This window comes from Macaca nemestrina, chromosome 7, assembly GCF_043159975.1.
Source record: "Macaca nemestrina isolate mMacNem1 chromosome 7, mMacNem.hap1, whole genome shotgun sequence".
Classification (NCBI taxonomy): Eukaryota; Metazoa; Chordata; class Mammalia; order Primates; family Cercopithecidae; genus Macaca; species Macaca nemestrina.
Window position 1 is genome coordinate 125,641,909 of NC_092131.1, and position 23,261 is coordinate 125,665,169.

Genomic DNA, 23,261 nt, shown 5'->3' on the forward strand with positions numbered 1-23,261 from the left:
GCACAAGCCACTGTGCCCGCCAGGTGACTTTTAAATGTTCTGCTGCCATTATTTAGTCTTCTCTCCATAGTTTCTGTACGTCAAAGTGCTTTTGTTTTTTTTCTTTTTATGTTTTCATAGACTAGACTTCCGATAGTACTGTAAACTCCAAATTTGAAACAGTTGGAGACCAACCATGTTGGCTAAAGCAGGACTTGACAATACTTTTGTGACTGACTTTGTGGTTCCATCGTTTGGTTTTCAAATATTTTATATTCTAGAATTATACTGTACCCCTCTGCAAGCATGGTTTTATGATCTGTCCAGTGTTTCTACTTTAGATTGGTCATATATTCCAAGGAGGAAGAATTCAACCTCTTGCTCCTTTAGCTAGGTATGTGACCTTAAACAAGTTATTTGAGTATCAGTTTCCCTCAAAAGAAGAGGGTTCTGACTGGTCGCAGTGGCTCATGCCTATACTCCCAGCATTTTGGGAGGCCAAGGCAGGAGAATTGTTTGAGGCCAGGAGTTCGAGACCACCCTGGGCAGCATAGCGAGACCCTGTCTGTACAAAATACAAAAGTTAGCCAGATAATGGTGGCGCTGCCTATGTCCCAGCTACTCGGGAGGCTGAGGTGGGAGGATTACTTGAGCCCAGGAGATTGGGGATGCAGTGAGCCATGATTGCACTGCTGCACTCCAGCCTGGTGGACATAATGGTATACTATTGCAAAAAAAAAAAAAAAAAAGGAGGGTTCTGGGACTGCCTATCTGACAGGATTCTTGTGAGGAGGATGTCAGCTGATAGCAGTCATATATGGAAGACTTGGCTGTTGTCAGGGAGGAAATCTCTGACTCAGTGCTGGACTTATAACCCTCCACACAGCGCCAGGTATGACGTACACACTTGCTAATTACTTGTGGGATGAATGACTTGGCAAAGATTGTAAATAACTATTGCCTATACGTCTAAACTTACTATAATATTTTAATTTCATGCTCTATACCCCTGTGTTCTAATTCGTCTCTAATTTTCAAGATGTAGCTGATTATTTACCTTTATAGAGTCTTCCGAAGTGTACCTGTCTGTACCCCTTTCCCAATTTATAGTACTTATTTTTTCCACTCAGGAGCTGGTTTGTATTGTTGGCTTTTCTTCCTGTTTTTTTTTTTTTTTTTTCCTAACCCTCAGAATCTGTGGATTTTTTTTTTCCAAGACTTTATCAAGAAAATTTCCAAATATACAACAAAGTTGATAGAATTTTAGTAAATATAATGAACACCCATATACACACTACCTAGATTTTACCATTATCATTTTTCTACTACTTGGTTTAACATAAGCGTGTCCACCTATCCAGCCCTCCGTCAATGAATCTAATTTTTTGATGTATTTCAAAATAAATTGCAGACATTAGTATTCTTCATCTTAGTACTTGAGCATGTTTATCATTATCTAGAGTTTAATGTTGTTTATAGCATTTTTCTTTTTTGCCCAGGCTGGAGTGCGGTAGCAAGATTTCAGCTTACCTCAACCTCCGTCTCCTGGGCTCACATGATCCTCCCATCTCAGCCCCCTAAATAGCTGGGACTACAGGTGCATGCCACCGTGCATGGCTAATTTTGTATTTTTTATAGAGACAGTCTCGCTATGTTGTCCAGGCTGGTCTTGAACTCCTGTGCTCAAGAGATTCACCTGCTTCGGCCTCCCAAAGTACTGGGATTACAGGCACTTTGTGAGCCACTGTGCCTCGCTAGCATGTTTTTTCTTTTTCTTTTTTTTCTTTTTTTTTTTTGAGACGGGGTCTCGGTGTCTCACTCTGTTGCCCAGGCTGGAATGCAGTGACATGATCACTGCTCACTACAGCCTTGCAAACTCAACTTCTGAGGTCAAGCGATCCTTCCACCTCAGTCCGTGGAGTAGCTAGTACCATAGTTGTACACCACCATTTCCAGCTAAAATTTTTTTTTATTTTGTAGAGACAGGGTCATCCCATTGTTGCCCAGACTGGTCTCGAGCTCCTGGGCTCAAGCCATCCTTGAGCCTCAGCTTCCCAAAGTGTTGAGATTACAGGCATGAGTCACTGTGCCCAGCCACATTTTTCTTTCGATGCAAATGTTGCATATAATAAAATGTACAAATCTTTAGTACGTTTTGTGTGTGTATACATACATGAGATCATGCTATATGTATTCCACAGCTTACTGTTTTCTTTTTTTTTTTTTCTTTTTTTGGAAATGTAGTTTCACTCTTGTTACCCAGGCTGGAATGTGCAATGGCACCGTCTTGGCTCACCTCAACCTCTACCTCCTGGGTTCAGCGATTCTCCTGCCTCAGCCTCCCCAGTAGCTGGGATTACAGGCATGCACCACCACGCCCGGCTAATGTTTGTGTGTTTTTAGTACAGACAGGGTTTCTCCATGTAGGTCAGGTTGGTCTCGAACTCCCGACCTCAGGTGATCCACCCGCCTTGGCCTTCCAAAGTGCTGGAATTATAGGTGTAAGCCCCCGTATCCGACCTAGCCTGCTGTTTTCACTTAGTATGTCTTAGAGTTCATTCTTTGTACTTGTGGATAAACCCTGATCTTTCTGATTCCTACACAGTTTTGCATAATATGCATGATCACGTTTATTTAGCTATTGATATACATTTAGATTTTCATACTTTGCTGCAATAAATATACTTGGCAGATGTGTAGGATAGAGACCTGAAAGTGGAATTGCTAGTTTTAGTATTCCAAAATCTAGTATGTTTTAGCGTTCATTATTTATATTTGTGGAGAAGCTTTGATCTGATTCTTACATAGTTTTCCATAATACTTGGAATGGGTATGCACATTTAAAATTTTAATAAATACCTACAAGTTGCCAACTAAATAGGCTGTACCAATTAAAGCCTCCTCCATCAGTGTTTCCCTGTATCCTTACCCACACTGCATCATTTTTTTTTAAATTGCTTTGGAGTAGATTACTTTTTTTTTTCCCCCGAGGCGGAGTTTTGCTCTTGTTGCCCAGGATGGAGTGCAATGGCGTGATCTCAGCTCACTGCAACCTCTGCCTTCCAGGTTCAAGCAATTCTCCTGCCTCAGCCTCTGGAGTAGCTGGGATGACAGGCATGCACCACCACACCCGGCTAATTTTATATTTTTAGTAGAGACAGAGTTTCTCCATGTTGATCAGGCTGGTCTCGAACTCCCGACCTCAGATGATCCGTTCACCTCGGCCAACCAAAGTGCTGGGATTGCAGGTGTGAGCCATGGTGCCCAGCCTTTTTTATTTATTTATTTATTTTGAGACTTAGTTCTGCTCTGTTGCCCAGGCTGGAGTGCAATGGCGTCATCTCAGCTCACTGCAACCTCCGCCTCCCAGGTTCAAGTGATTCTCATGTCTCAGCCTCTGAGTAGCTGGGATTACAGGCGCCCACCACCACACCCGGCTAATTTTTGTATTTTTAGTAGAGGGAGGGTTTCACCATGTTGGCCAGGATGGTCTTGAACTCCTGACCTCAAGTGATCTGCCCCCCCTCGGCCTCCCAAAGTGCTGGGATTACAGGCATGAGCCCGGCCTACTTTACACATTTTTTATTACTAGTGAGACTATGTATGGTTTCCCCAACTAGTTTTTATACTTTTAGAGGGCAAGGGCTGAAATCATCTACGGACTTCATATCTACTCACTAAGCATTTGCTTTTAATGAATGAATGCTGCTGAAGCATTTCTGCTTTATTAGGTTTAGGCTGAAGAAGGATGAGTTAGCTAAGTATGTGAAAGGTTAAAAACAGCTGAACTTGCTCCCTGCATGTGTGCCTTAAATAAGTAAAGGGACTGACTCTTCCTTCATTTCTTCTCTTCTGTGAGAGGTAAGGTAGTGAAGTAGTTAAGAACCAGGCTCTGGAGACAGATTTCCTGGATTTATATCCCAGCTTTGCCTCTTACTAGCTGTGCAACCTTGGGCGGTTTACTTAATCTTTGTGTTTCAATTTCCTCATTCATAAATTAGAGAACACCTTGCTTATAAGGTTGTTGTGAAGGATGATCAGGCCCTGAAACAAGGGGTATGATTAGAGTGGAAGCAATGTATTTGAGAGAGAGAGTTAGGAATAGAACTGTGAGTGGTAATTGTTAAAGAAATAAAGTATGGTTCAGAGAAAGTTCAGCCTCTGCAGTGTTGTAGAGGTGGTATGGAAAGCAAACTCTGGAGGTAGATGAAGTTAAGTACCATATGAAATCCCAGTCGCTTTATAAAACAAACGATATTTTAACAGCCAAAAGATAGGATATGATATCAGAATAGACCATAGTACTGTGATACTTAATCTATGAAAAGCTCACTTCTTCTTTTTCCTTATGGTTCATAAACCAGCATTTGGAAATCACTAATGTAGGCTGATCCCCTCCTTTTGCCCCTGTTTGAAAATAGGGCCAAAATTAGAAAGCTTCATGGTAGATAAGAGTTTGGAGTAGAATCCAGTTCTTTTTTGTTTGTTTTTATTTTTTGCCCTCAAACATTCTCCCATCCGATAGAATCCAGTTCTTAAAAGGTACTCTGGTGTTTTTTCTATAGTCGTGCTGTGCTCTTCACATCTGATTTTGGCTTATTATTTATAAAGTTTTTGTTGTTGTTGTTGTTTTTTGAGACAGAGTCGCTCTGTCGCCCAGCCTGTAGTGTAGTGGTGCAATCTCGCTCACTGCAACCTCCTCCTCCCAGGTTCAAGCGATTCTCCTGCCTCAGCCTCCTGAGTAGCCAGGATTACAGGCACATGCCATCATGCCCGGCTAATTTTGTAATTTTAGTAGAAACAGGGTTTCACCATGTTGGCCTGGCTGGTCTCAAACTCCTGACCTCAGGTGATCCATCCACCACGGCCTCCCGAAGTGCTGGGATTACAGGTGTGAGCCACTGTGACCAGCCTATAAAGTTTTTTTTTTAAACCCAGTGCTGCCCTATCATAACATTTCTATAATTGTTTTTTGTTTTTGTTTTGTTTTGAGACAGATTTGCAGTCTGTTGCCCAGGCTGGAGTGCAGCGGCGGGACCTCCACTCACTGCAGCCTCTGACTCCTGGATTCAAGCGATTCTCGTGCCTTAGCCTCCCAAGTAGCAGGGATTACAGATGTGCGCCATCACGCCTGGCTAATTTTTGTATTTTTACTAGAGACACCATTTCACTGTGTTGGCCAGGCTGGTCCTGAACTCCTGACCTTAGGTGATCTGCCTGCCTCAGCTTCCCAAAGTTGTAGGATTACAGGTGTGAGCCACTGCATCCAGCCTATAAAGTATTGACTTCATTTTTGGTTACAGAGGTTAGTCTCCAATGAGTTAAGCATCAGTTTTCAACCAACAGAACCCAAGACCAAACCACTGAAAGTCATGAACATATATAAGAAATAGCCAAAAAGACATTTTACTCTACCTATGATTAGACTCAGTTCCTCATCCCAAAGCACGTTGAGGTTTAGTGTTCGTAGTTGATTAGTGGCTCTTCAAATATCAAATAGCATGCATAAATCTATATTCTCAACCTCTTAATATGTCTAAAAGCTTTTGGAATACTAAGCTAAACATGCTGCTTTGTACTAGAAAAACCTAGGAAAGCATAACTAGCTAAGACATTTTAAATTACTTATCAGCAACTGTCAGAAATGTTCGCCGGGCGCGGTGGCTCACGCCTGTAATCCCAGCACTTTGGGAGGCCGAGGCGGGCGGATCACAAGGTCAGGAGATCGAGACCACGGTGAAACCCCATCTCTACTAAAAATACAAAAAATGAGCCGGGCGCGGTGGTGGGCGCCTGTAGTCCCAGCTACTCGGGGAGGCTGAGGCAGGAGAATGGCGTGAACCCAGGAGGCGGAGCTTGCAGTGAGCCGAGGTCGTGCCACTGCACTCCAGCTTGGGCGAGAGAGCAAAACTCCGTCTCAAAAAAAAAAAAAAAAAAAAGAAAAGAAACGTTCTCAACTCCATTTAACTGAGTTCCACATATTATCACACACAAAGCTGAGAGACTTAGTCTGAAGTTATATAGGCCACAGAGAGTGTATTTGTGGCTCGAGTTTACAGAAAGATAAAAGTGGCCAGCTTGCAAATTAATCATTGTGCTGCTGTGTCAGGTTCCCACTTAGGTGTGTGAAATGTGAGAAAAACCTGAGACAGGATTTCATATCTAAGGATTAGAGTAGCGGCCAGATTGAGGACTATCGTGAGGACAAAGAAAAGGTGAAACAGCCATGGAGAGTCCTTGTAAAGACTACTTTCCCTTCAGGGTTTGTGTGCTCCCAGAGGATAAAGAAAAGATCTTGGGTAGACTTAAGAATTAGGTAAAGATTATTATTATTTTTTTAACGTACTTTACTTTAGATGAGGGGAGTGGTTTGCCAAATCTCCCACTATTACTGTAATTTTTGTCTTCTTTCCATAGCAGTGGTGTCTTATTTAAGATATTTTTTGGGGACTGGAAAAGTGGTGGGGCCTTTTTTCTTTGGATGGCTGATGCATTCTTTCTCACTGATGGTGTGTTACGCTTGTGTTAGTGATACTGATGTGGAAAGACTCCAAAGACCCAAGTAGATTCCTGGGCCAAATGTTCATAGACTTTTTGTGTCCTGCAGGAAGGAAATTGTCTCCCACAGAGGTATTATTAAGCTAAGAGAATCTCTTCTTATAACTGTTAGAACCAGAAGAAAACTTAGGCGTGATCTGTTCCAACTTTCTTACTTTATAGTTGGAGAAACAAATTCATATAGAATGGGGAACTTGTTGAAATTACATAGCATTTTAAATTGGCAAGTCTAGAATCTTTGTCTTCCCATTCCTGGCACAGTGTTCTTTCCATGATACCATTTTAATTGTTGAAACAAATTTTAAATTACACCACAATTATAGTAGTAGGTTTTGAGAGGATTTAAGAAGTGCTTGAATATTTTTGCAGCGTGTGGATATGTAATTAATATTAGGAGTAATAGCACTGGAGGAGAAAACTAGAGAATAATGGGATAAAAGGTTGTGTTTGTATTTTTAAATTGGAGCCTATTTTTCAACTTCACAGTACCAAATTAATTAAAACTATGTTATTTAAATGTGTTTTTCATTTATAACTTGTTCACTGTGGTTGGGCGGTATGCCCACATACACTTAAACATTACTAAGATGAAACAGATGATCAGTTCTGGGAGTCAGGCTTTTACTAAACTTGGGTGACTGGTCCTAAGTTACGTACATCATACTGGAGTGAGAATTGACTTGCATGCTATTGCTTTTGGTTTCTGCAGGTTTTGTAGTGCATCCCTGAGCATGAGCGCAGAATGAAGCGGCGTTTGGATGACCAGGAGTCACCGGTGTATGCAGCCCAGCAGCGTCGGATCCCTGGCAGCACAGAGGCTTTTCCTCACCAGCACCGGGTGCTTGCCCCTGCCCCTCCTGTGTATGAAGCAGTGTCTGAGACCATGCAGTCAGCCACGGGAATTCAGTACTCTGTAACACCCAGCTACCAGGTAAGCTGGAGCGAACCAAGGGACTAGAATGAGGGAGGAGGAATAGTGATTTTAGGCAGTTATAAAACATTTTTTTAATACTGTTAGATATTTAAAAATTGTTGAGAATGTGTAAGGTTAAAAAAAAAAATTGTGTACTCACCATACAAATTTATAAAAAAAAAAGAATGTTGTCATGACCTTTGAAGTTCTCTGCATATCCCACTCTGCTCCCTTCTTTTCCCTCCCTTCAGAGGTAGCCACTAATCTAAACTTTGTATTTATCATTCCCTTGACTTTATTTACTTAAAAAAAAACTAACATAATTGTTTAGTTTTGATATTGCTGAACTTTTATATAAATGGAAACATTTTCTTCTTTGACTCACTTTTTAAAAAAACTCACATTTTTATAGATCGCTGTAATTCCACCATTTTCACTCTAGTGTAAATTATATGCATATACTTAATTTATTTGTCAATTCTACCGTTGGACTATTGGGCTGTTTCCAGGTTTTTGCTTTTACAAAGGTGCTGCTGTGAACATTCTGATATTCTCTTAGTGCACTCATTGGCAATTCATGACAAAATAAGAAGCTTGTGCCAGAATTTAAATCAATGCACTTATTAAGACAGTTTTGCTATTTATTTTTTAAAAAGACAGCTGAATTAAACATCATTATAGTGAAATATGACTGACTCTTGGACAGTGTGGGAGTTGAGGCACTGACCGCCCCCCTCCCCCATGCAGTCAAAAATACATGTATAACTTTTTTCTTTTCTTTCTTTTTTTTTTTTTTTTTTTTTTTTGGAAATAGGGTCTTGCTCTGTGGCTCCTGCTGGAGTGCAGTGGTGTGATCATGACTCACTGCAGCCTCGAACTCCGGGGCTCAAGCAGTCCTCCTGTGCCCCAGCCTCCCTAGTAGCTAGGACTAGGTGCGTACCACAAGCTATCCTCCCGCCTCAGCCTCCCAAAGAGCTGGGATTACAAGTCTGAGCCACTGTGTCCGGCCCATGTATAATTTTTGACTCCCCAAAACTTAAATACAAATAGCCTGTTGTTGTTCAGAAGCTTTACCGATAACATAAATGGTTGATTAACATGTATTTCGTATATTTGTCATATACTGTATTCTTAAAATAATCTAGAAGAAAGAAAATACTAAGAAAATCGTAAGGAAGAGAAAATATATCTACTGTTTATTAAGTGGAAGTGGATCATCATAAAGGTCTTCATCCTTGTCTTCACATTGAGTAGGCTGAGGAGGGAGAAAGAAGATGAAGGGTTAGTCTGGCCATCTCAGGGGTGGCAGAGATGGGAGAAAATCCACGTGTAAGTGGACTTGTGTTGTTGCTGAGTGCAGTGGCTTGCACCCATAATCCCAACACTTGGGGAAGTTGGAAGCATGAGGATGGCCTGAGCCAAGGAGTTAGAGATCAGCTTGGGCAAGATAGCAAGCCCCATGTCTCCTAAAAATAAACAAAGATTAGCAGGGCATAATGGTGCACACTTGTGTTCCCAGCTGCTTGGGATGCTGAGGTGGGAGGATCATTTGAGCCTGGGAGGTTGAGGCTCCAGTGAATATGCTACCGCACCCAGCATGAGTGACAGAGTGTGAACTTGTCTCAAAAAGAAAGAATTAATTAATTAATTTTAAAAATTAAATAAAAAATTAGCCAGGCATAGTGATGTGCGTCTGTAGTCCTAGCTACCTGGGAGACTGAGGTGAGAGGATTGCTCAAGCCCAGGAAGTCAAGGCTGCAGTGAGCTGTGGTCAAGCAACTGTACTTCAGACTGGACAACAGTGCAAGACCCTGTCTCCTTAAAAACAAAACAAAAACTCGTGTTATTCAAGGGTCTGCCATAGCTGATTTACATTGTGGTGCAAACTCCTTACCCTGTTGCAAACCAGTCAGCAGGTTTGAGGACATACAGGAGTTTGTCAAGTACCTATGAAAGGGATTGCTGTGTCACAGGGTATATGCATCTTTAGCAAGTTCCCCCAAGCATTGTATATTCCTGTTGTTCTATGTCCTGACCAACACTGATCATCTGTTACTCTGTTTTGTAGAAGTGAAGAAATTTGGTTTTTGCCCTTTTTTATTGTGAAAGTAATATATCACTTCAGTTTTTTTTTTATTTTTATTTTTTCTTTTCTTTTTTTCTTTTTCTTTCTTTCTTTTTTTTTTTTTTTTTTTTGAGACAGAGTTTTGCTCTTATTGCCCAGGCTGGAGTGCGGTGGTGTGATCTCGGCCCACTGCAGCCTCTGCCTCCTGGGCTCAAGCAATTCTCCTGCCTCAGCCTCCCGAGTAGCTGGGATTACATGCACCTGCTGCCATGCCTGGCTAATTTTTTGTATTTTTACTAGAGATGGGGTTTCCCCATGTGGGCCAGACTGGTCTTGAACTCCTGACCTCAGGTGATCTGCTCCTCTTGGCCTTACAAAGTACCGGGATTACAGGCATGAGCCACCACGCCTAGTCTATTTTATTTATTTTATTTTTTTTGAGACAGAATCTCTGTCTGTTGCCCAGGCTGGAGTGCAATGGTGCAGTCTTGGCTCACTGCAGCCTCTGCCTCCTAGGTTGAAGCAATTCTCTTGCCTCAGCCTCCCGAGCAGCTGGGATTACAGGCGTGCACCACCACACCCAGCTAATTTTTGTATTTTTAGTAGAGATGGGGTTTCGCTATGCTGGCCAGGCTGGTCTCGACCTCCGGTGATCCGCCTGTGTCTGCCTTCCAAAGTGCTGGGATTATAGGTGTGAGCCACTGTACCCGACCTTATTTTATTTTTTTGAGATGGTATCTCGCTCTGTTGCCCCAGCTGGAGTGCAGTGGCATGATCTTGGCTCACTGCAACCTCTGGCTCTGAGGTTCAAGTGATTCTCGTGCCCCAGCCTCTTGAGTAGCTGGGATTACAGGTGCACACCACCATGCCTGGCTAATTTTTGTATTTTTAGTAGAGACAGGGTTTTGCCATGTTGGCCAGGCTGGTCTTAAACTTCTGATTTCAAGTGATCTGTCCGCCTTGGCCTCCCCAAGTGCTGGGGTTATAGGCGTGAGCCTCTGTGCCCTGCCACACTTTGATTTTTTTTTAAAAAAGATACAAAATGACTTTTTTCTGTCATGTGTCAGATTTTCTCCCACTGGTGAATTTCTTGGGTATCCAGTTTTGTATGCATATACAAGCATATGTATATCAATCTATCTAGCTATCTAAATTTACCTTTTTTTTTTTTTTTCTTTGAGAGAGAGTCACACTCTCACCCAGGCTGGAATGCTATGGCATGATCTCAGCTCACTGCACCCTTCATCTCCTGGGCTCAAGCAATCCTCGCACCTCAGTCTCCCAAGTAGTTGGGACTACAAATGCATGCCATCACACCTGGCTAATTTTTGTATTTTTTCTGTAGGGACGGGGTTTTGCCATGTTGCCCAGGCTGGTCTTGAACTCCTGTACTCAAGTGATCTGCCCGCCTCGGCCTCCCAATAAGTGCTGGGATTACAGGCATGAGCCACCTTGCCTGGCCTTTCCATTTTTCTTTTTGTACAATTTGGATCATACCTTACATACTGGTCTGCTGTTTGCTCTTTTCATTTAATATATAGTGGATATCTTTCTACTTTAACATATAACTGGTCTGGAGAGGCCTTCAACCTCATTTGTTAGTGACCTTAAAAATATATGGGTACTGGGGTACCCATAAACTGAGGTAATGTTTTTTAAAAACAATTTGGCAGTTTGTGTCAGATTATTTTGTTAGTTTTTGACCTGGCATTTCCATTTCTAGGAATTTAGTATAAAAATACAAAGAAGAGGAAATGCAGCTGAAGTAGGAAATGGTGATTCCTGAGGCATCACTCTTCCTCAGGAGTCCCCTTGAAGCAGTCTGATCCCTTCCTGTGGGGCTGGGGCAGCAGTCAGAAGACTGCCAACAGATGGCATCTTTTAGGACTTGGAAGAAAAGAAAGTTGCTTGTTTACCTTGGGTGATTACTTTCATGATCTAAACAGGTTAATGACTGTTTTCTACATATGGGATAGTTACATTTCTTCTGAATGGAAACTAGAATGTGCTTGTATAAGTCAGTCTAGTAAAAGCCTGTAAACCCTGTAAAAAACATGCATCCTGGAATATAGAAGCTCAGAATAATAGCCCATCTTTGAGGTACATTAGAGCTTTTAGAATTGTCTAAATAGTTTCTTTTTACTCTTAATATGCCTTGTATCGTTTCTGTGGATTTATGCATAGTCACTTGGTTTCTCCCTCTCATTTCTTCATCTACCTCCAGGATAATTTTTATAAATGTGAGGATTTGAAAAAAGTTTTATTCTCTCTTTAAATTGTGGTATAAAACTTAACATTGTTGAGAGAAAGAAAGTTTCATGTTATTTAGTCTCCTTATTTTGGGGACGGGGCATTCAGGCATTTGGACAGATTGTTGTCTTCTGTGGTGATCAACAGTTCTGAAAAAGGAAAAAAGTTCTGAAAATGTTTTATAGCACTTCTTGCAATAGATATAGAAGGAAAGTGGTTTTGGCTTTTATTTCCTCAAACTTATAAGAGGACAAGAGAAAGATTGAGATAAAAGAATAGAAAAGACATTTGTTTGAGGCCAAACCATCAACAATTTGGGTAAAAAATTTATTTTACATTAGATATAATGCTCATAGCAAATCAAGATAAGCAAAATAAGCAAAGTAGGTTGGGCGCGGTAGCTCATACCTGTAAGCCCAGCATTTTGGGAGCCCAAGACAGGTAGATCATTTGAGGTCAGGAGTTCGACACCAGTCTGACCAACATGGTGAAACCCTGTCTCTACTAAAAATACAAAAATTAGCCGGGTGTGGTGGCAGGCACCTGTAATCCCAGCTACTCAGGAGGCTAAGGCAGGAGAATCACTTGAACCTGGGAGACAGAGGTTGCAGTGAGCCGAGATTGTGCTACTGCACTCCAGCCTGGGCGACAGAGCTAGACTGTCTCAAAAACAAAAAAACAAAAAGAACAAAGTAAGAGTCATCTTTAATTCTGTAACCACAAGATTAAATGCTAACATTTTGCTATATATTAGTTGTCTAAGGTTTAAAATCTTTTTATCATACCGCTTTGTAATGTGCTTTTATTATTTTTTTGAGACAGGGTCTTCCTCTGTCACCCAGTGTAATGTGCGTTAAAAAAATATTTAAAAGGCCGGGTGCGGTAGCTCAAGCCTGTAATCCCAGCACTTTGGGAGGCCGAGTCGGGCGGATCACGAGGTCAGGAGATCGAGACCATCCTGGCTAACACGGTGAAACCCCGTCTCTACTAAAAAAATACAAAAAACTAGCCGGGCGAGGTGGCGGGCGCCTGTAGTCCCAGCTGCTCGGGAGGCTGAGGCAGGAGAATGGCGTAAACCCGGGAGGCGGAGCTTGCAGTGAGCTGAGATCTGGCCACTGCACTCCAGCCTGGGCCACAGAGCGAGACTCCGTCTCAAAAAAAAAAAAAAAAAAGAACTATTTAAAAGTTTAATTCTATATACAGTACATGAATACATTCAACTTGTGGATTATGAACTTTTTTTTCATATTCAAATATATCTCTATATCACTGTTGAAAGTGTGGCTTACAAATGGCTAATCTGTATCCTTTGTTACGAGTTCGTAATGGCATAAGTATAGAAATTGAGAGTGTTTAGAAACTATTCTAGCAATTGGACATGATCATTCTTTATTTGTAAAATCCAGTAATGAAAGGTACAGTCAGGGCACAGTGGCTTATGTCTATAACCCCAGCACTTTGGGAGGCCAAGGCAGGTGGACTCCATACCCAAGAGTTCGAGACCAGCCTGGGCAGCATGGTGAAACCCTGTTTCTACACAAAGTACGACAGTTAACCAGGCATAGTGGTACATGCCTGTAGTCCCAGCTACTCGGGAAGCTGGGATGGGAGGATCATCTGAGCCTGGGGAGGTCAAGGCTACAGTGAGCCATGATTGTACCACTGCACTCCAGGCTGGGTGAGAGAACGGGACCCTGTCTCAATAAAAAGGCAAGAAAAAAAAATTACGAGTTTATGTTTTTTTTGTTTTTGTTGTTGTTTTGTTTTTTGAGATGGAGTTTCACTCTTGTTGCCCAGGCTGAAGTGTGATGGCGTGATATCGGCTCACTGCAACCTCCACCTCCCTGGTTCAAGCAATTCTTCTGCCTCAGCCTCCTGAGTAGCTGGGATTACAGGCATGCGCCACCACGCCCATCTAATTTTGTATTTTCAGTAGAGACAGGGTTTCTCCATGTTGGTCAGGGTGGAACTCCCAACCTCAGGTGATCCACCCGCCTCGGCCTCCCAAAGTGCTGGGATTACAGGCGTGAACCACCATGCCTGGGGGGTTTGTGTATTTTTTATTTTCACTTTCATAGTAATTTTACTGGATTTTTATAAAGGTTGTGGTCCCTGATGGATTGGAACTTTAAGAAAAACATTCATCCTTTACCACAAATTATATAGTTTGAGATAAACTATATAATTTTTTTTTTCTTCTTTTTGGAGACAGAGTCTTGCTCTGTTTTCTAGGCTGGAATGCAGTGGCGTGATCTCAGCTGACTGCAACCTCCACCTCCCAGGTTCAAGTGATTTCCATGCCTCAGCCTCCCAGTAGCTGAGATTACAGATGCGTGTTACCATATCCAGCTAATTTTTTTGGTATTTTTAGTAGACGGGGTCTTGCCACGTTTGCCAGGCTGGTCTCGAGCTCCTGACTCGAGTGAACCTTCTGTCTGGGCCTCCCAAAGTGCTGGTTACAGGTGTGAGCCACTGTTCCCAGCTAAACTATATAATTTTTAATAGCTACAAATAATTTGGTTATAACTTGGGTGGGCTGTAATGTATTTAACCAGTTCCTTTTGTGGAAAATTTGGGTTTCCTTCTTTTTCTTTTCTTTGTTGTTGTTTTTTTGTTTGTTTGTTTGTTTGTTTGTTTTAGAGATAGGGTCTCATTCTGTCACCTGGGCTAGAGAGCAGTGGTGTGATCACAGCTCACTGCGGCCTTGAACTCCTGGACTCAAGCAATCCTCCTTTAGCCTCTAGAGTAGGTGAGACCACAGGTGCATGTCACCACGCCTGGCCAAGTTTTCATTTTTTGTGGAGATGGTGTCTCACTATGTTGCCCAGGCTTTCTTTTCTCTTTTTAGAGACGTGGTCTCACTCTGTGGCCCAAGCTGGAGTGCAGTGGCATGATCATAGCTCACTGTAGCCTTGAACTCCTGAGTTCAGGCGATCTTCCCATGTAGGTGAGATAGGTGTGAGCCATCATGCCCAGCAGAAATTTGGGTTTCCAATTAATTATCTTTGTACATTTGTGTTAGTTATTTAGACACATTTGGGGAAGAATATACAAGCCTTGAAGTTTCCTGTCTGTATTCTGTTCACCCCAGGTTTCAGCCATGCCACAGAGCTCCGGCAGTCATGGGCCCGCCATAGCAGCAGTTCATAGCAGCCATCATCACCCAACAGCTGTGCAACCCCATGGAGGCCAGGTGGTCCAGAGTCACGCTCATCCAGCCCCACCAGTTGCACCAGTGCAAGGACAGCAGCAATTTCAAAGGCTGAAGGTGGTATTCAGCTCTTTTTCTTGGGTCAAAAAGTTTATCTTTAGCAGGAAATACTGGCTGCAGCTTGTCGGTTGTGGTGGTACAACTTCTAACCTGAGATACTAGCTGTCGAATCACAAGTTTTACTGTTTTTGTTTTGTAAAATTTGCTTCTGTTTCCTATCTTGGCACCAGTGCCTGATCCAGAGAAGAATATACTCAGATGTTTTTGGACTGTATGAAATGCATGTCACTCAAATGTTACCAGGATTGTGGGGCCATTTTCATACAAAATAAACCTTAAAATTCATTTTTTGACTGCTTCCTTTTGATCTCTCTATTGAGCACATACATGATTGGCTACAGGTTTGTACAGCAATTGGCCCGGTAATATGTCTTACAGTTGAATCTTTTTAAATTCTTTTAAATTTTTTTTTTTTTAATTTTTAGTTTCAGAGATGGGGATCTCACTGTGTTGCCCAGGCTAGTCTCAAACTACTGGCCTCAAGTGATTCTCCCACCTTGGCCTTCGAAAGTGTTGGGAGTACAAGTGTGAGCCACTATGCCCAGCTCATGCCTGTAATGTTCTTATTACCTTTATCTTTTTATTCCTGTTTATGAATAGCTGAATTGACTCACATCATCAAGTCCATCCTTAGTAAACACATGCTCCTTTTTGGGGGGAATCTTGATAAAGTTTAGGGAAAACTATAACTGTGAATGAATTATCAGTGTTTTCATATTTTCCGCTGAGTATGTGTGGTAGGTTTTTAGTGCTTTGAAATTCATAGGGCATCCCTGGAGAAGTGAAGCTTGTGTTCCCAGCTAACCTTGTATCTCTGACCACTTGAATATTACTTTTCAAAATATGTGATTGTTGCAGCAAGTGTTCAGGTTTCAATTTTTCTGATTTTACATTTATATAAAATTAAGTTCAGGAAATAATAAATGATGGAACTCTGAAGAGATGTTAACTCTTCATTTGGTTATGGCAGCCTACTTATGTTGCTTGCAGGCAGGAATGAGAAATAAACCCTCTAAGGACACATCCATATGCAGCAAATGGTTCTTTCTTCTGTTTTCCCTGGTACTTACTTTAGTTCTTCATGATCCCTGCCCTCATTGGTGTGGATTCTTGGGAACTTGTTTAATATTGGCCTAAGAATATTAAATGCTACATAAATGTTATAAAGTACGGCAAAGCTAAGTGATTTAGAGTAATTTTGTAAAATTTACTCTCTCTATTGGCTTACATAATATTGACTAATGCATAGCCTTTTAAAGAGAGTGCAGATTTTTTAGGCCTGAAGCTTCACTCTGAATTCTGTCTTTGGGAAAATGTGTATAAGGAATATTGGTGTTTTCTTTAAAACATTTTCGGTCTCTTGTAGAGTGATGACTGTGTACCAAAATGTATTATTGCTGTGGGCTTAGCACTTTACTAAGTCCTGAGAATATTTTTTTTAAAACTTGGTTGCATGTGATTTAATTCTGTATTAACACTCTATGACAGTAGATATGCTTTAATGTTGCAAAATAGCTTATAAACTTGCTTATTAAACTAACAAAAACATATTTATTTCTATAGCCTTTTTCAATCAGCCCTATCAAAGCACAACCAGTTTTTACCCATCTTCCTCACAGGACTCTTTGGTATAAGTATATGGATTATGTTTTGTTTGCTTTACGGAAACTGGCAAGGAAACAAGGAAGGGTTTTGGATTTGGGGTTATAGAGTGAGTCATGGATAGAGTTAGGATTTCTTGCTGTGTTCTTTTAGTCACAAGCTCTTGACTATATTCCTACATAAAATAACTTGTTGAATTTCCTTTCTAATGAGGAGAGGTAAAATGCTTCTTGTACCTCCATGTAATTTAACCCAGTATTCCCACATTGCCTGTCATTTTTGGATCGGTCTTAAAATGCATTACAAGCATTTGAATCAACTTCAATAAGTCATTTATATTCCACAATATTGTAGGCCGGACATGGTGCCTTACACCTGTAATCCCAGCACTTTGGGAGGCCGAGGTGGGTGAATCACCTGAGGTCAGGAGTTCAAGACCAGCCTGACCAATGTGGTGAAACCACGCCTCTACTAAAAATACAAAATGAGCCAGGCATGGTGGCGCATGCCTGTAATCCCAGCTACTCAGGAGGTTGAGGCAGGAGGATTGATTGAAGCCAGGAGGCAGAGGTTGCAGTGAGCCAAGATCATACCACTATACTCGAGTCTGGGCGACAAGAGCGAAACTCCATCTCAAAAAAAAAAAAAAAGAAAGAAAGAAAAACGTTCAGTGAGAATGCTTACACATTATTTCAAGCCTCAACATTGTCTATTTTTTTTTTGTCTTTGGTAGATTGGTGGTGACAAGAAGGGATTTGAGCGATTTGAGGCATGTTTGGTGTTATTTAGTTATTGAATGTCAGCAGCAGTGATATTTGGTACATGTTTAGCAGGTTCTCTTTATAGTTGCTTGTGTTTTTCTCTCCAACAAGATTGTGGACTTCAGGAGATTCAGGGCCTTAATAGTAAATCCCTGTTCAAGTGAGCTATGAAACTTTATCAGCAGAGTCTAAGGGTCTCCCCAAGTGCTTCCTTAAATCTGTAGCTTCTAAATAACTACATCCAATTTTTTTTTTTTTAAGTTGTGCTTCCTAGAACTGTATACATGCATTTAAAGAAAGTTTATATAAGAGTTGGACTATGCTTTGGGTGATGAGATAATTTCCTCACTATTCTTACTTGTAGGTGTCTTATTTATTATGTGAGTGTCATGCAGGGTTTTTAAAGCATAGGGTTATTCTATAACTTCTATTTTACCTTTTTTTTCTTGAGACAGTCTTACTCTGTTGCCCAGGCTGTAGTGCAGTGGCGCCATCTCAACTCACTGTACCCTCCCCTGCCTGGGTTCAAGTGATTCTCATGTCTCAGTCTCCCAAATAGCTGGGATTACAGGCGTGCACCACCACACCTAATATTTGTATTTTTTTTTTTTACTAGAGACGGGTCTTGACATGTTAGCCAGGTTGCTCTCAAACTCCTGGCCTCAAGGCATCCACCCTCCTTGGCCTCCCAGAGTGCTAGGATTACAGGTGTGAGCCACCACACCCGGCCTAGAACTAGTTTTTAAACAGCGGTTTGTTGCGACTTTCAGTACCTTTCTGTTTTAGACATACACCTATCACACATAATTGCTTTCTTTTGGGTTTCTGTACATTTTTCCTTCTCTGCAGTAGTTACCTTATACCATACCATATCTTACTGATAACTCTTCTTTTGTTGTGTATTGATACGTCCTTTTCTTAAATATCTTCCAAAGTCTTGGTTCCTTTTGCAAACTTACTGCATTTTGTGTTCACTTAACTTGGTCATTAATGAAATATTTTACTATGGAAAGTTCAGAATATGAATTAAAATAGTCCATTGAATTTCAACAGAAATTGTCATAATATTTGTATAGAAAAACTAACCATCAAACAAGTGGGTATTGACCAAGTATACAATCTGATTTCTAGCAACACTGAAACACTGATTAACCCATGGCCATAATGGAACTCTGAAGAACTCTTAAAGAGCCATTTGTCTTGGGGTCAGGCGTGGTGGCTCATGCCTGTAATCCTAGCACTTTAAGAGGCCAAGGCGGGTGGATCACGAGGTCAGGAGATTGAGATCATCCTGGCTACCACAGTGAAACCCATCTCTACTGAAAATACAAAAAAAGTTAGCCGGGCATGGTGGCAGGCGCCTGTAATCCCAGCTACTTGGGAGCCTGAGGCAGGAGAGTGGTATGAAGTTTGCAGTGAGCCGAGAAAGTGTCACTGCACTCCAGCCTGGGCAACAGAGCAAGACTCCGTCTCAAAAAGAAAAAAAAAAAAGCTATTTGTCTCAATCCATTAGTGCTGCTATAACAAAATACCTGAGACTAGATAATCTATTTCTAAATAATAGAATTTTATTTCTCACAGTTCTGGAGAAATTCTGAGGGCTGGGAAATCTAAAATCAAGGTGTTGGCCAGGCACGGTGGCTCACCCCTATAATCCCAGCACTTTGGGAGGCTGAAGTGGGCAGATCATTTGAGGTCAGGAGTTCAAGACCAACCTGGCCAACATGGTAAAACCCTGTCTCTACTGAAAATACAAAAAAATAAGGCGGGCATGGTGGCAGATACCTGTAATCCCAGCTACTCCTGGAGGCTGAGGCACGAGAAGCGCTTGAACCCAGGAGGCGGAGGTTGCAGTGAGCTGAGATTATACCACTGCACTCCAGCCTGGGTGACAGAGTGAGACCATGTCTCAAAATAAATAAATAGGCCGGACGTGGTGGCTCACGCCTGTTGTAATCCCAGCACTTTGGGAGGCCAAGGTGGGCGGATCACGAGGTCAGGAGATTGAGACCAGCCTGGCCAACATGGTGAAACCCTGTCTCTACTAAAAATACGAAAATTAGCCAGGTGTGGTGGCAGGCGCCTGTAATTCCAGCTACTCAGGAGGCTGAGGCAGGACAATCACTTGAACCCGGGAGGCAGAGGTTGCATTGAGCTGAGATCGCGCCTTTGCACTCCAACCTGGGTGACAAGAGCAAGACTTCATCTCAAAAAATAAAATAAATAATGAAATAAAATAATAAAATAAAATCAAGGTGCCGGTTTGGTGTCTGGTGAGGGCCTGAACTCTGTTTCCAAGATGGTGCCTGAAAGCTGTGTCCTAACACTGTGGAAGGGAGAAGGGCCAAAGGGACCAACACTGGTTCACTCCAGCCCTTTTATAAGGTCCCTAATCCCATTCATAAGGGCTCCACAATCACTTTCTGAAGGCCTCACTTCTTAATATTATCATATTGGTGATTAAGTTTCCATGTAAGAATTTTGCGGGACACATTCAGACCATAGCACCAATTACTGATTGATTTGAACGTAAGTGTTCCATTTTGCAACAAATCAAAAGACTATCTATGCCTAGCCAGGTGTGGTGGCTCACTCGTGTAATCCTAGCACATTGGGAGGCTGAGGTGGGTGGATCAGTTGAGGTCAGGAGTTCAAGACCAGCCTGGCCAACATGGTGAAATCCCATCTCTACTAAAAATACAAAAAAAATTAGTTGGATGTGGTGACATGAGCCTGGAATCCCAGCTACTCAGGAGGCTGAGACAGGAGAATCACTTGAACCTAGGAGGCAGAAGTTGCAGTGATCCGAGATTGCACCATTACACTCCAGCTTGGGAGACAAAGCGAGACTCCCATCTCAAAAAAAAAGAAAAAGACTGGCTTAAATCACATCAAATATTTATTCCTGAAATTTCTTGAACCTGATATTTTGTATAATTTTAAATATTTAGGCTTCAATTAAACCACCAAAAAAACTTACTCATCTCAGAGTAAATAGGAAACACCTAGTGGGGATTTCTTTTGGGTGTCTCTGTCCTAAATCAGACTCATAGCTTAACCTTTCCAACCTGTTCTTCTTTGTGATAGGTCACTTTTTTTTCTCCCCAGGCCAAACTGTATCCGGCTTTAAAGATACTTTCCATAAACAGTCATGGTATTTCAGGCAGGACATGGACAATCCTTAACAATGAACTACCAAAAAAAACACGAAAAGCCACTATAAAACCCAGTGAATTCTTCATGTGATGCTCTGAACAGGGCAAGTTTAGAGTGAAGGTTGACATTTCACATTTAGCGTGTTGTTTAACAGCTTTTCACAAGTCGACCCTGACTTTCAGGAAGTGAAATGAAAATGGCAGTACTTATCTGAAGATCCACAGTCTAGAAAAGGAACCACTGCTCTTTTGAGGGCTGCCATTTCAGTGGCATCACTGGAAAGTTTGACTGTCTGACACACACTGGTAACCAATTACTGGGGGTTAGGTCCCAACAGGTGTCTGGGTATAAGGGAGTTAAGTCTGTGAAGGTGGGAAGGGAGAACAGGATGTAAAAATGAATTTGTTTTTCCATCGCACAAGGTGTTTGGGCCAAGGTGGCCCTGTGTGTCAAAAGTCAGGGAATCTAGGCTGGGTATGGTGGCTCATGCCTGTAATCCCAGGACTTTGGGAGGCCGAGACTGGCGGATCACTTGTGGTCAGGAGTTCGAGACCAGCCTGGCCAATGTGGTGAAATCCCGTCTGTACTAAAAATACAAAAATTAGCCAGGCATGGTGGAGGGCGCCTGTAACCGCAGCTACTCAGGAGGCCGAGGCAAGAGAATCACTTGAACCTGGGAGGCAGAGGTTACAGTGATCCGAGATTGCACCACTGCACTCCAGCCTGGGCAACAATAGCAAAACTCCATCTCTACATAAATACATAAATAAAGTCAGGGAATTTCTTCTCCTATAAGCCAAGAGGAAGTCTCTCAAAACTAGAAGGGAAAGGTGTTTTCCCCACATCAGTCCAGCTTCAAAGACATTCTACTGACCTGTGATCCTTCCCTCCAAAACAACAATGAAGTGTTCTGTGTGCTAACAACACAGCTTTAGAAAAAGCAAAACAAAATTCTGCATTTTTTAAAATCTTGATTTAAACAATGGTATTTCGAAATTTACAAACTTCATAACTTTATAGTTCAAATTTTATGGTTACTAGAAGTACACAGTTACCAAAAATGCACACATTTCACTTGGCATCTCCAGTACCTTCAGCTTTCTGTGCCTGGTCTGTTTTGGCATCTCCATTTTCTGCAAGGTTAATCCCTTCCCTGACAGTGTCAGCATTTTCCTTTTTCCCTTTGGGTACCTCCTCGCTCTCCTTTGCAGGGAACTTTTTTTTTTTTTTTTTTTTTTTGAGACCGAATTTCGCTCTTGCCCAGGCTGATGTGCAATGGCATGATCTCGACTCACCACAACCTCCACCTCCTGGGTTCAAGTGATTCCCTTGCCTCAGCCTCCCAAGTAGTTGGCATTACAGATATGCACCACCCTGCCTGGCTAATTTTTGTATTTTTAGTAGAGATGGGTTTCTCCATGTTGGTCAGGCTGGTCTTGAACTCCTGACCTCAGATGAGCCTCCCATCTCTGCCTCCCAAAGTGCTGGGATTACAGGTGTGAGCCACCGCGCCCGGCCTGCAGGGGCCTTTTTAGTGTTGGGCTCTGGCTTTGGAGGAGCAGGTTTAACAGACAACGTTGCAGATCTTCTCTGGGTCGTTGTTCACCTTGGCTGTATCTCCTTTGGCATCCCCTTCAGGCTTTCTCTTGGGTGTGGTGGTGATGCGGAAGGATGTAAGTGCTGGGTGCAGGATGCAGTGGCATGTGAGCTTTGATCGGTCCGATAGTCACTCTGGCCTCTTCTTCCTCACAGTGCTCTGTGGTGGATCACTTTTGAATGCTGGCTCTCCCTTAGCTCCCCTATTCAGTCAGTTACCCAATCCTGTCACTTCTGCTACCCAACAAGCTGTTTTATCTATGCAGTTGTCTCTCTTGTTCTGGGCCAGTACTATAATTCAAGCCACTGTTTTCACATGAGTTGTTCAGTTATTGTTGTAGCATAACTGGTCTTCCTACCTCCTTTCAGTCTTTTCTGCTCTTGTGCCTATTTTTTCTCAACACTGCAGTCGAATTGCGTACACGAAAATGCAGATGATAAAAATCTAAATTGCTTTTTCACAAGATTTACAAGTCCTTTCAGAATCTAGATCCTGCTTTTTTTTCTGTCTCATCTTGTTACTTTTCCTTCCAGTGCTCCTCTTCACTACAGATCCTCCAGCCAAACTAAACTTTTCAGATTTCTAAATATCCCATATTGTATCCTGTCTAGGATTTTGCCCATGCTGCTGCCTTTGATTTTTTTCACTGGTCTTTACTTTTGCTAGCTTATACTCATCTTTAGGTCTCAGTTTATATATTACCTCCTAGGGAAGCCTCACTTTTTTTGGTGGGGAAGACGTGTCCTTCCCATGTCATCTCCAGGCATTGAGTGTTACTGGGTTACCCGCTGTGTTATGATTCCTGACTACATACAAACAAACGTCTGTAGACGAGGGGCTACAAATTATTTGTCATTGAATCCTTGGTACTCACATTGGGCCTGGCATGTTGCAGTTTAGTAGATACTTGTGAAATGAATTAATGAATAAATGACATATCATTGTAATTATTCTTTACTGATCATTCTGTTCAAAATTATCCAAGGCAAGGCTACAGACTTTATGAGTTGATTATTATTTTAAGCTTGAGTTTATTACTGACATCTATACTAACTTTTAAGTATATATTTAATATATTTTTATTTTATTTACTGTGTTAAGCATACTTA

At 41.8% G+C, this 23,261-nt stretch overlaps 1 protein-coding gene across 4 annotated transcripts in view; it reads left to right on the forward strand.

Annotated features, from left to right (window-relative positions):
* Window positions 1-23,261, forward strand: part of LOC105490991 (SIN3 transcription regulator family member A) — an 88,459-nt gene that overhangs the window by 19,786 nt on the left and 45,412 nt on the right. For 3 of the 4 annotated variants that reach the window (XM_011757041.3, XM_011757039.3, XM_011757040.3), the window contains exons 2-3: window positions 7,247-7,468; window positions 14,857-15,033. In XM_011757041.3, coding sequence (XP_011755343.1) covers window positions 7,280-7,468; window positions 14,857-15,033 — 366 coding nt within the window. In that variant the 5' untranslated portion in view covers window positions 7,247-7,279. Of the gene's footprint in view, window positions 1-7,246; window positions 7,469-14,856; window positions 15,034-23,261 lie in introns of those variants that run through there. The other variant, XM_071100959.1, reaches the window with a different exon arrangement.